This window comes from Diaphorina citri, unplaced genomic scaffold (genome assembly GCF_000475195.1).
Source record: "Diaphorina citri unplaced genomic scaffold, Diaci psyllid genome assembly version 1.1 scaffold40, whole genome shotgun sequence".
Classification (NCBI taxonomy): domain Eukaryota; kingdom Metazoa; phylum Arthropoda; class Insecta; order Hemiptera; family Psyllidae; genus Diaphorina; species Diaphorina citri.
In genome coordinates, this window is record NW_007377477.1 from 105,112 (window position 1) to 116,857 (window position 11,746).

Sequence of the window (11,746 nt, forward strand, 5' to 3'; positions counted from 1 at the left end):
TTGGATTATTTCAAGAGTGTTTCGCCTTTGGGCTCTAGGTCGTATGAGTGTTTCGCCTCCTCTTTGATTTGTAGCAATAAAACATCTACTACACTGGACTTGATACCCCCAGTTGACCCTAAAGGGTGATCAGAGAAAAGTCTTCCACAAATCTCCAGGTTGAACTTGGGATTAAATTATTTCAAGAGTGTTTTACCGCCTCTTTAATTTGTAACAGTAAAAAAAAAAAAAAAAAAAAAAATCTAGGTACTACATTGAACTCTTGTGGTCTGTGTTGTAGTATGCCCTCATCAGATGGGCTAGAAGAAACATTAGACTCTACGGGTCTGGGTCGTAGCATGCCCTCATCAGATGGACGAGTAGAAATAAATATTCGACTTTACGGGTCTGCGTCGTAGTATGCCCTTATGCTCATCCCTCATTAGATGGGCGGAATTTTATCCTTAATATTGCCCGAGAATTTGACCACAATAATGGTAGTAGCCTACTGCTGGATTAAAGAGACTCACTCACTTTAGTGCTATTCGAGTAATATAAAGAGGCACGTAACAGTAATAATAATCTTACTCGTCAAGACCCATTCCCACTTATCGTGAGTTTCATCCGATTTTGTCCCGAATGTCCTGTAGGCAATGTAATAATGAGTGTTCCCACTACACACGACACGATTTTTTTTGTTTTTTGTTTTTTACTTTCCTTATCCTATAGGAAGGAAAGTAATGTAATCGGGTCAAATTTTCGATGGTCAGATTTTAGTGTCAAAACACGTTTTGAGGTCCCTGCTAGAGCCTAAATCCAAAGTTTGAGCCATTGGTCCGTGTGTGTGTCTGTCTGTAAACAAAATATCTCGAGAACGGTAAGAGCTAGAGACTTGAAATTTAGTATGTAGCTGTCAAATGTGAGAATGCGACACGAAACTTTTGGTTAAGACCGATGCAACGCTTGGCGGCATTTTACCGCTTTTTGGCGGTTTTCGGTGTAATTTAACAATCAAAACTTTTGGTTAAGACCGGTGCAACATTTGGCGGCATTTTACCACTTTTTGGCGGTTTTCGGTGTAATTTAACAATATCTGGGGAACGGTCTAAGCTAGAGACTTGAAATTTGGTATGTAGTTCACAAATGTGACAAGGATGCAAATCAAAAGGTTTGGTTGAGGTGGTTGCTGCGCTTGGCGGTATTTTAACCGCTTTTGGACAGATTTCGACCGTTTTTTGGCGGTTTTCAGCTATAGCGACAAAACGGTAAAAGTTAGGGTAAAAGAATACTCAAATAAGCATCCTTTAATAGGATAAGGAAGGTCGTGTGATGTTCACACCAGATTTTTTTCGAATACCAAGTGGGAACGGGCCTAAAGATTTATAGGTAGTGTGGACACTGCTTGAGATCAGATGGATTGCAAAGGTGTGTCCACACATCATAGTCGACGCCGTCGATCGAGGAGGTGAATCTATGTTGTCGAGGCAGTGTGGACGGTTCAGTCGACATCAATCGACGGCGTCGACAATGTGTGGACACACCTTAAGAATCGCCGTTGAGACGGCTTTACTCCTAAGTTTAGTATAAAATAGAGGTAGGTATGTTTTCTTTATAACATTGTAAGAATTTTATCGCAGCATTTTACACTTGGAATTATCCACATAGTATTTGTATAAAAAATATAAAATAATCTGCCTTTACTACGTTATTCGTGTGAGTTTTTCTTACTGAATAGGTAAAGAGGAAACGAAAGTTCGTCACTCGATAACACAAGAACGGCTAAATTAAAGTTGGTACATTGTCTGGCTAGGGGACGTTTAACAGAGAGTGGACTAGCGTCTGGCTGTGGGACTATAAACAGGGAGGAGAACAGCTAACCCTAACCAGCCTAGCTAGCTGACAGTTGTTCAAAGTGTTCTCTCTGCTTTTAAAGAATAAGTACAAGTCCTCACGATGGTTGACTGCGGTTCAGGACGAGCCTATTAAACATGGCAAGAGACCATCACCCAGGTGTATGGCAGATACTAACAGATATCCTCTCTTTAATCTGCCATCACCATCCGGCGAAAGCTAAAGCCACTACAACAACAACAACAACAACAAAGTTGGTACACTGCTAGACTCTGGGTCAGAATAGAACTGTATAGTTTTTGGGCGATAGGCGAGTTATTTTTTCCTCAAAAATTGACCTTTGGGGCTTATTATAGGTATTGACTGATTTTCGAATGAGATTATTTTTCAAGTGACTTAACGTCACTAAAAGATATCCTCTCTTTAATCTGCCATCACCATTCGGCGAAAGCTAAAGCCGCTACAACAACAACAAAGTTGGTACACTGCTAGACTCTGGGTCAGAATAGAACTGTATAGTTTTTGGGCGATGGGCGAGTTTTTTTTTCCTCAAAAATTGACCTTTGGGGCTTATTATAGGTATTGACTGATTTTCGAATGAGATTATTTTTCAAGTGACTTAACGTCACTATACTTACCTATGTACCTAGCGCTAGCGATACGAAAACCTGCAGCCTTCCACACACATCGGTGGAAAGAGCTAAGTAATTATTCCCTCGATGAAAACAATCTCAATATCTAGATTCCAGAATATCTAGTTTATCCTCCCAAAGGCAGTACTCTGAACTTGGCGCCCAGTTTCCCGTTATCTTTGAAGATCATCTCTTGGTACGCCTCATGCACACCTCCGGGCAAATTGTAATTGTACGTACAGTCACACGCACCGCCATAGTCCGGCATACATAGGCAGCCGAACGAGATCATGCTGTTTCCTGGACAAACGAGACACAACAAATTCACGTGAGCTTACGTGACATAGTAGTGTGGCTATCATGAACGAAATTACCTACAATATTATAGGAAAACTTTGACAGGGTTTATACGCTTTTCCCGGAATGAAATTCCATGACTTTTCCAGACGATTTCCCATGAATTTTCCAGAAAATGAGGGGGCAGAAGTACTTAAAAAACAGTAAGATTACCCCTTCATTTCAATAAAATATGCAATATGCAGAACGTCAAGGAATATGAGGGGGAATGCGCCGCAGGCCGTTTTTCGGAAAAAAAAAACTTGATATTTAATTTGAACATTTTTAATTTTTGACCGGGTGACAAATTTCATGACTTTTCCAGGTTTTCTTTGAATTTTCAAGATTTTCCATTTTTTTCCCCATGACTTTTTGGCCGATTTTCAGATTCCATGACTTTTCCAGGTTTTCCAGTTTTTCCAGGTCGCGTATAAACCCTGTTTGACATACATCTTCCTGACCCCCCCATGAGCTCACGTGACGTGATAATAGTTTGTTTCTACCTTTAGATACCTTCCAATATAAATGTAGGTATGTACATTGTTTAAAATAAATACATATAAAATCTATTAATAATTAAAATTGTAAAGAATAAAAATATTTAAAAATACATCTTACAGGTACACATAAATCTTGTAGCACAAAACAATGAGATCACTATTACAAAAACTACATATTACAATAATATTATTGAACTTAAAACTACTTACTAAACATAAAACACAACGCAAATTACCTTTATTAGCCGTGTCGATTTTTTAATTATCAAAATTTGGCGTTCCTAGATTATTGACTAGAAAAAACTTTGATTTAAGTTACAGACTAGAAGAGAATAGAATATACCCTGTTTATACTGCCACCATAGGACGGAAAAGTCCCTTTACTCTCGCAGTCTAAACAAGGTCTTATAAACAGGGACTAGATAAATAATTAAAAGTTGACTAGAATTAAATAATTTATTAATCTTTTTTTGATTAGAGTTCTTATAGCTAGCATGCGCTCTGCGCTAGGATAGCACGATGAATGCACCAATTATACAGATAAAGTTCTAAAAAGGAGTTCTTTTGATGGGAAAATTTCATTAAACCTCTAATTATTGTTTATAAAAAAACTTTGGTTGAGAAAAATTTCGTTAACTCTCTATAAAAAAAAGAGTTCGTTTGTTTGTGACATTTTTTGTTAAACCCCTATAAAAGAGTTCTTTTGATTGAGAACAATTTCGTTAACTCTCTATAAAAAAAGAGTTCGTTTGTTTGTGACATTTTTTGTTAAACCCCTATAAAAGAGTTCTTTTGATTGAGAACAATTTCGTTAACTCTCTAAATCGAAGGCCAGTTGAAACCTTTCTCAGATACGCTTCTATATAAATATACGTCTCCTAGAAGGGATTCGAACCCTCGACCTGGACACTGTGTCCACACATAGTCGACGGTTCGGCGTCCTCTTGTTTACCAGGCGAGCGTCTTGACCACTACACCACCGAGGTAGGTTTCCTGTGTAAGGATGGGTCTTCCGACCTGTATTCGTGCGCTCAGACTGATTAATATCGTCGAATTTTCAATGAAATGAGAATAAATTTCTATGCCTTGACTGGGATCGAACTTGTGTCCTCACTACACCACCGAGGTAGGTATTCTAAGGATGCGTTTTCCTACCTGTTAGTATCGCTAACATCCTGATCCAGGACAGCGTTGGTAAGAATGGGCAGACTCGTATAGAACAGATTGAATACGGAGATGTACATCGGATCGAAAATCGTTTGGGCCGAGAATCCGCAGAACAGGGCGTACCTGGGGGAAAAGTAGAGAAATTAATATCTTGTGTCAAAATATGTATATAAGACTGGGACCCAAATTACAGAGGAAAAATCATAGAAATTATTATTTTGTGTCAAAATATACGAGACATTGGTTAGACTGCGGGTGTAAAGGGACTTTTCAGTCCTATCCCAGCAAGATTGACAAGGTACATTCTATTCTATTGTGAACTGCTGCCCAAATTGTAGAGTCGACCTGAATTAGGCCCTAGTAGCTCAGAAGTAAAACATTCATAATCCGAGGGGCTGAAAGTTCAATTTCCTCAGGACTTTAGTTTTCGGCCCAAGTCATTCAAACTTTGCAGAGAGGTTCTTTATAAAATGTAGATCAAACGTCTCCTTGGGCCGAACCTCGAGAAATGTACGGTTCAGCTGCTATTCAGGACTTAAGTTTTGAAAAAGCTCTAAAAAGTTCACTTTTCCCAGGCCTTTAGTTTTCAGCCCAAGTCGATCAAACTTTGCAGAGAGGTTCTTTATAAAATGTAGATCAAACGTCTCCTCGGGCCGAACCTTGAGAAATGTACGGTTCGGCCGCTATTCGGCCTCATAATTTCGTTACTTAGGGCTCGAGTTTTAAAAAGCTCTAGAGAGTTTACGATTATCAGGAGTCGAGTTTTCTAACAAAGTCACTGAAATTTTGCACAAATGTTCATTTATTTTTATATTATACAGGTAAGGTCGCTACTAGCAATACAGGGAAGGTCGCTACTCACCAGAAGTGACACAGGGTAAACGTGAAGTTCTTGTAGAAAAAGTAGCGGAGGAACGTGCAGATCCGAAAGTAGCTCCAGCGACCATGCACCAGAAGGAGTCGCTCCAGGAATTTGAACTGTGCTATCGAGTAGTCGGAGGCGAGCATGGCTTGGTTACCTTCCAGACCGGATATGCCGATACCCACGTGAGCGGTTTTGATCATGGAAACGTCGTTAGCGCCATCACCTGAAACGGGAGAGGGGGTTAGTGACCGTGCAAAGTGAGATTTAACTTCCTCTATCTTTTTTTTGATGGGTGTTTCACCGCCGCTTTTATTTCGTAACAATGAAACGACTGCTACATTCGACTCGTGTTGTCTGTGTCGTAGCATGCCCATCCCGTAGTATGCCTCTCGTCAAATGGGCGAGAAAACACAATACTTCCCATTTACATAGGTGCTGGGTCAACACGAGAACAGAAAGAAACCCGTTGAAATATTTGCAGTCTAAAAACGAGTACAATTGTTTGTCGATGGTGGGATTCGAACCCGGGACCTTCTGCATGGCAAGCAAGCGTGTTACCGTGTCCTCATAAGATTATACTTGAACTAAGTTTTAATTTGTGTTCGTTTCATCTCGTTCCCCTCGGGAGCCTCTGGTTTCCCACAATATACATTAGGAAACTTACCAATGGCCAGGGTTCTCGCTTTCTTATAGTTCTGAATGAGTTTTACGACCATGGCCTTCTGTAGGGGCGTAACACGACAGCATATACAACTCTTACATCTAGTGCACACTTCTACGAACAGAAGCTCAATCTGAGACTCGTGTGGTCATTGTCGTAGCATTCCCATCCTGTAGTACGTATATTAACTTACCAATGGCCAGGGTTCTCGCTTTCTTATAGTTCTGAATCAGTTGTACGACCATGGCCTTCTGTAAGGGCGTAACACGACAGCATATACAACTCTTACATCTAGTACACACTTCTACGAATAGAAGCTCAAGCTGAGGCGTCAGGGCGTGCATGAGTGAGTGACCTGATGAATCAAATATGGAAATAGCTCAAGGTTAAATAGAATAGAAGAATAGAATAGAATATACCTTGTTTATACTGCCAGAATGAGACTGAAAAGTCCCTTTACTCCCGCAGTCTAAACAAGGTCTTATATATTATATATATATATAAATAGGTAAGGAACCTTATATATATAAATAGGTAAGGAACAATTATTTATTATGTAAAATTAAGAGCAATACAGTTAAACGTACATACATACATCTTGTCAACTTTTCTACGTACTTTTGCACCCTTGTGTGAAGCACTCATTTATCAATAAAGTTATATCCCCTTGGATATATGTTTTTCCTTGTTGAAGTAAGCAAGTCAATTTTCCATTTTTGTAAGCAAGTAAGTCGTCTCAGTAGAAACTTACCAGTACCATTTTATCGTATCGTTAGCACTCCATTAGAACCGTTAGCACTCCTAATGGAGTGCTCTCGCGATCTTGGTCTGACGATGGGAATCTGAGTATTCCCGAAAGCTCACCAAACTTTCTTTAGTTGAATGTCGAATCCCAATTATTGTCTTTTAAAATTTAAAATTTATATATACAATCACGTTAAACCTATTGACTTTTACCACCACTGAGTGAAGCCAATCCCATTTTGATTAATTTTGCTAAGCCTTTTAACTCACCTTGTATGACGAGGGCAAACGAATCGACCTCGGCCATGTTCGCCTTTCCATTCGAGACATTGGTGTGCTCGTTAATAATCGTCGTGTCTTCGTTAAACGTAACTATACTCAGGTCCTTGTCATCAATCACGTCTATCGAGTTGGATTTCAGTTTGGTGCCGTTCTTGTGAACGGTGCCTGAAATGTGATTGAGAACAAAAAAAAAAATGTAAAAAATACGTAACCTATTAAGTAGACCTAGCCAATCCTTAACCAGCCTAGTTAGCTGGAGGTTTCAAAGGGTTCTCATCATGCTCCAGAGGAAAAACACAGGTCCTCATTAAACAGGGTGCGCCAGAAAAACACTGACAACGGCTCAGGGTAGGTAGATCTCATCATTTCCAACAAGGTTCTGTACAATTTAAACAGTAGCTATTGGGTTTTTAATCAAAATCCTTTGACTGATGTGTACCTCGATGGTGATGGAGTTGGGACTCCGTTCTTTGAACACGAATCCGAAGTTGCGTGCTGCAGATACAAGAGCCGCCTCGTCCGGTGATTGGGCCTGGTACACCAACTTATCTGAAATAATAATGACAGAATAAATCAATAAACCCCTCATCACCCATCAGGTTAAAAAAATAAAATAATATTAAATACACACTCACACTCATCCATCAAAGTTTGAGTTTCAACAGACATTTGGACGAATTTCGTTCCCCATTTGATAAACCTTGATTAATTGAAAATTAACCGGAGTCCTTTGCGTTAACCACTAGACCAATGAAGTTGGTTAATTTGTCTGAAATGTTCCATATAAAAAATAATATTTCCTGCTGAAAACGGGTCTGGAATAAAAACAATAAACGTCCAGTACCAAACAAGGTACGTGCCAACTTTAAACCACAACATTGTATGTAAGTCAACATTTTTTGTATGTATTTTGGGCTTAATCAGACCCATTAGGTTTTGGGCAAAAAAAAAAAAAAACTCACCAGTTCTGGTTTCGGCCATCACCGTGTGGCACAGAGCCAGGGTTCGGAAAAACGTGTAGATGACTTCCTGATCTTTTTGTGGCGTGTCCGGGGATCGAATCTTGGTCAGCAGACTTTTGTCGAACCACGCGAAACTCTTCTCCATGTACTTGTTCCACGAGAAATCCGATGGCAGCGCGATCTGGAATGAAATAGATAGTGCTTAACTTGTCTGGCTGAGCAGCTTAGTCTGGCTGGGGGACTTTAAACAGGGAGTACAGGAGCCTGAATTTCCCTTGCTAAAGAAATAGCAAAGGTTGAGTGCGAAGGGCATCCACTCGAGAAATCTGTGCCAAAACCAAATGTCAGTCCTAAGCAATCACCCTAGTTAGGGCTGATTGAGAGGCTGACGAAAAACGCCGACCCCGTCTGTACACGGGAAAAGGCAAAGAAAAAGAAGAGGCGATCTGGAATGAAATAAATAGTGCTTAACTTGTCTGGCTGAGCAGCTTAGTCTGGCTGAGCAGCTTAGTCTGGCTGAGCAGCTTAGTCTGGCTGAGCAGCTTAGTCTGGCTGGGGGACTTTAAACAGGGAGTATAGGAGCCTGAATTTCCCTTGCTAAAGAAATAGCAAAGGTAGAGTACAAAGGGCATCCACTCGAGAAATCTGTAGCCAAAACCAAATGTCAGCCCTAAGCAATCACCCTAGTTAGGGCTGATTGAGAGGCTGACGAAAAACGCCGACCCCGTCTGTATATGGGAAAAGGCAAAGAAAAAGAAGAAGATATTCTATAATCTATACTTACGTCAGCATTATCATTGACCAATCCCGTCTCTGCATTATACATATCTCCGTACACAACGCCATCTATCGAGCACTTGTTGAACGTCATGACGTTTTGAGTCAGTGTGCCTGTTTTGTCGGAGAAGATGTATTCGATTTGGCCCAGTTCTTCGTTCAGGGTGGTGGTGCGCGCCTGCGCGTGCATTTTGCGCTTGTCACAATACATTTTCGGATCGTTGTTGATCAGGAGGGATTGCGCAAACCGAATGACTTCCACACTGTGAAGAGAGAGGACATATGTTGTGTTTGTGAAGATACAAACCTTACCTTAAGTAAATGGCCATTGAAAACCAAGTTGGTTATTATTTTAATAATTTAAAAGATGAGTGTTTCACCGCCGTTTTTATTTTGTAGAAATGAAACAACTGCTACACATTAGACTCGTGTGGCTGTGTTGTTGCACGCCCGAGAAGAGACACAATACTCTCCGTTAGGTGCTGAGTCAACACGAGAACACCAGAAAGTAACCCCTTGAAATATTTGCAATCAAAAAACGAGTACAAATTTTTGTCGATGATGGGATTTGAATTCGGGACCTGGATTCTCACCTGACATACAAGGATATGGGTACCAGCGTATTCATTACTATCACATAGGAGAAGAATATGAGGAATGCTATCACTGCACAGCCCGTCACTTTATCCTCAGCCGGTATGATGCTATCCCAAGGCAGATAGATCTGAAGCAAAATCAAACAAGAATAAGAATAATGGTTTATTCCCTGTAACCTAAACAATGTCTTGATATGTATTTAACTAGAAAAGAATATAGGTACCTTGTTTCTCTTGGACAAATAGGACTTGAATAGATTTTTTTTTTTTTTTTTTTTTTTTTTGTGAAAAGACTCCCTGTTTAAAGTCCACCAGCCAGACTAAGCTGGTCTAGCCCCTGTTTAAAGTCCTCCAGCCAGACCTACCTGAAAGTGGTATCCGATTTTAATCTCCCAAATGAAACAGGCAATAGAGCAGAATAGACATATGGCAAGAAGAAAGAGTACAATTCTAATGATGAGTAGATTGAGTAGTTTGTCAATAGACGTTCGCTTGAATTTGGTCTTGCCGCTGTTCTGCATAAGCTTCGTGTCCCGGCCAGTGAATATGACCACGCCATAGCACCAATCTGGAGAAAAAGGTCAATCAATCAAATCATTAATAAATTAGAGGAATTTTTAATTGTGTTAAGCATACATGTAAATGCTTGTCCCAAATATCGTTCCCCAATTATTACATCTAGATAAATTTTATGAGTTTACTTGGACTCGAACCACCAACCTCCAGATCCAAAGTCCAACGCGTTAACCACTGCACCACTGAGGTTTGCATCGTTAATAAATTATTATCTGTGGTAAGAGCCTCTTCACTTTTGTACCAGTCTTCCATGGATCACTGAAGTTAAGCAACGTTGCGCCTCGTTGATATTGGGATGGGGACCATATGGACTAGGCTGGATGAGGTGGTTAATGTGAGGAGGCGGGTAGCTTTTGTCACCGAATGAAGGGTAAAACCACTCCCTTCGATGACCTTAGCAGATATACAGTGACGTTAAACCCATTAAAAAAGAAAAAAAAATCAATTACCTACCAAGTGCAAATCGAAAAACTCACTTCATTTAATTGTGCATCTGAATTCAACCTTGTACCCGCCACTCACGATCAGACCGTTTGAAAGACCTAGGTCTGAGACCACGGGCTGTCAGACGCTCTGAGTGGGCGGCGGACATAAGTTAGACATCTTACCGGTATTCCTGAGTACACAGCCGCGCAGTACAATCTTATCATTGTCGAGCACATACTGACTCTGCCGCCAATACAGAATGCCGTCAAACTTGTTCAGTAAATTGTTTGGCGTCTCGCACACAATCTCGCCGTCAAAATTTCCGACATCATGCCCCAGCTTGGCGGTGTCCGGGATGCATTGGCGGCACTTCAGGTTCGTTTCTCTGTCAGGGCGGAAAAAGAGGGGACGGTAAGTAAATCCATTAAAATATGTGATCTTCTTTTGGACACGAACAGTGCACAGGCTAGATGGGCGATAGCACGTTGAATACATTACTTTAAATTTGATTACTGAAGTTAAGAAACGTAGCATGTGGTTGGGATCCGGATGGGTGACCATCAGGGAAATCACGTGTTTCTCACTTATCCTGGCCCCAGTCAGGCTGGGTCGAGGGTTCGATTCCCGCCGGAGATTGGCCGCTAAACATATACCTACCCATCAAGTTCGGATGAAGGCCGCTAAACAAATACCTACACATCAAGTTTGGATGTTTCTATGAAGGCCAGGCCATTGGGTTCACTAGTAGACAGCAGCAGTACATCGGCCGCCACAAATTGGCCGCTAAACAAATACCTACCCATCAAGTTCGGATGTTTCTATGAAGGCCAGGCCATTGGGTTCACTGGTGGACAGCAGAAGAACATCGGCCGCCACAAATTGGCCGCTCTCCATCTGAATGATATCGCCGACATGAACGGCCGCCCATTTCTCTCGCACCAGGGCGCCGTTGCGAAATACTTTGGATTGGCGCTGGTTCACCTGATTGTCGCTGATGTGTCTTTGCTGGAAAGAGGAGAAAGAGGAATATATTGTAAAACGAAAGCAATCTCCGTGCCCGAGTGGGAATCAAACTAAAAGTGACTACAAATTACAGGGACCAACGGACCATTTTCAGTCTGTTGCAATCGGTCAGTTTTTTTTTTTTTTTTTTTTTTTTTTTTTTTTTTCTGGAAGAAAATTCTTAAAAATACAAGAAACTCGAAAGATGCTACGGTTCCGAGCAAAATGCACATGGTGAAATGGTTCTGTCGTGTCGGACCAAAAATAAATTCGTTGGAATGGTCCGAGTGGCTCGGTAAATTTTGTCCTGCGCGCGCCGGCTGCAATAGTCCGACCACAATATTGGTCCCGGTCCCAGTCCAGTCCGGTCTAATGGTTCGGAGCTGACTC

At 41.0% G+C, this 11,746-nt stretch overlaps 1 protein-coding gene across 1 annotated transcript in view; it reads right to left on the reverse strand.

Annotated features, from left to right (window-relative positions):
• Positions 1–2,589: 2,589 nt before the first annotated feature.
• The window catches only part of LOC103513405 (phospholipid-transporting ATPase ID), a gene marked incomplete in the record, with an annotated part of 26,907 nt that continues 17,750 nt past the window's right edge, over positions 2,590–11,746 (reverse strand). The window contains 12 exon segments of the mRNA XM_017445810.2: positions 2,590–2,755; positions 4,454–4,588; positions 5,328–5,553; positions 6,185–6,346; positions 7,006–7,182; positions 7,447–7,566; positions 7,980–8,160; positions 8,764–9,019; positions 9,350–9,480; positions 9,718–9,920; positions 10,537–10,739; positions 11,154–11,359. Coding sequence (XP_017301299.1) covers positions 2,590–2,755; positions 4,454–4,588; positions 5,328–5,553; positions 6,185–6,346; positions 7,006–7,182; positions 7,447–7,566; positions 7,980–8,160; positions 8,764–9,019; positions 9,350–9,480; positions 9,718–9,920; positions 10,537–10,739; positions 11,154–11,359 — 2,166 coding nt within the window.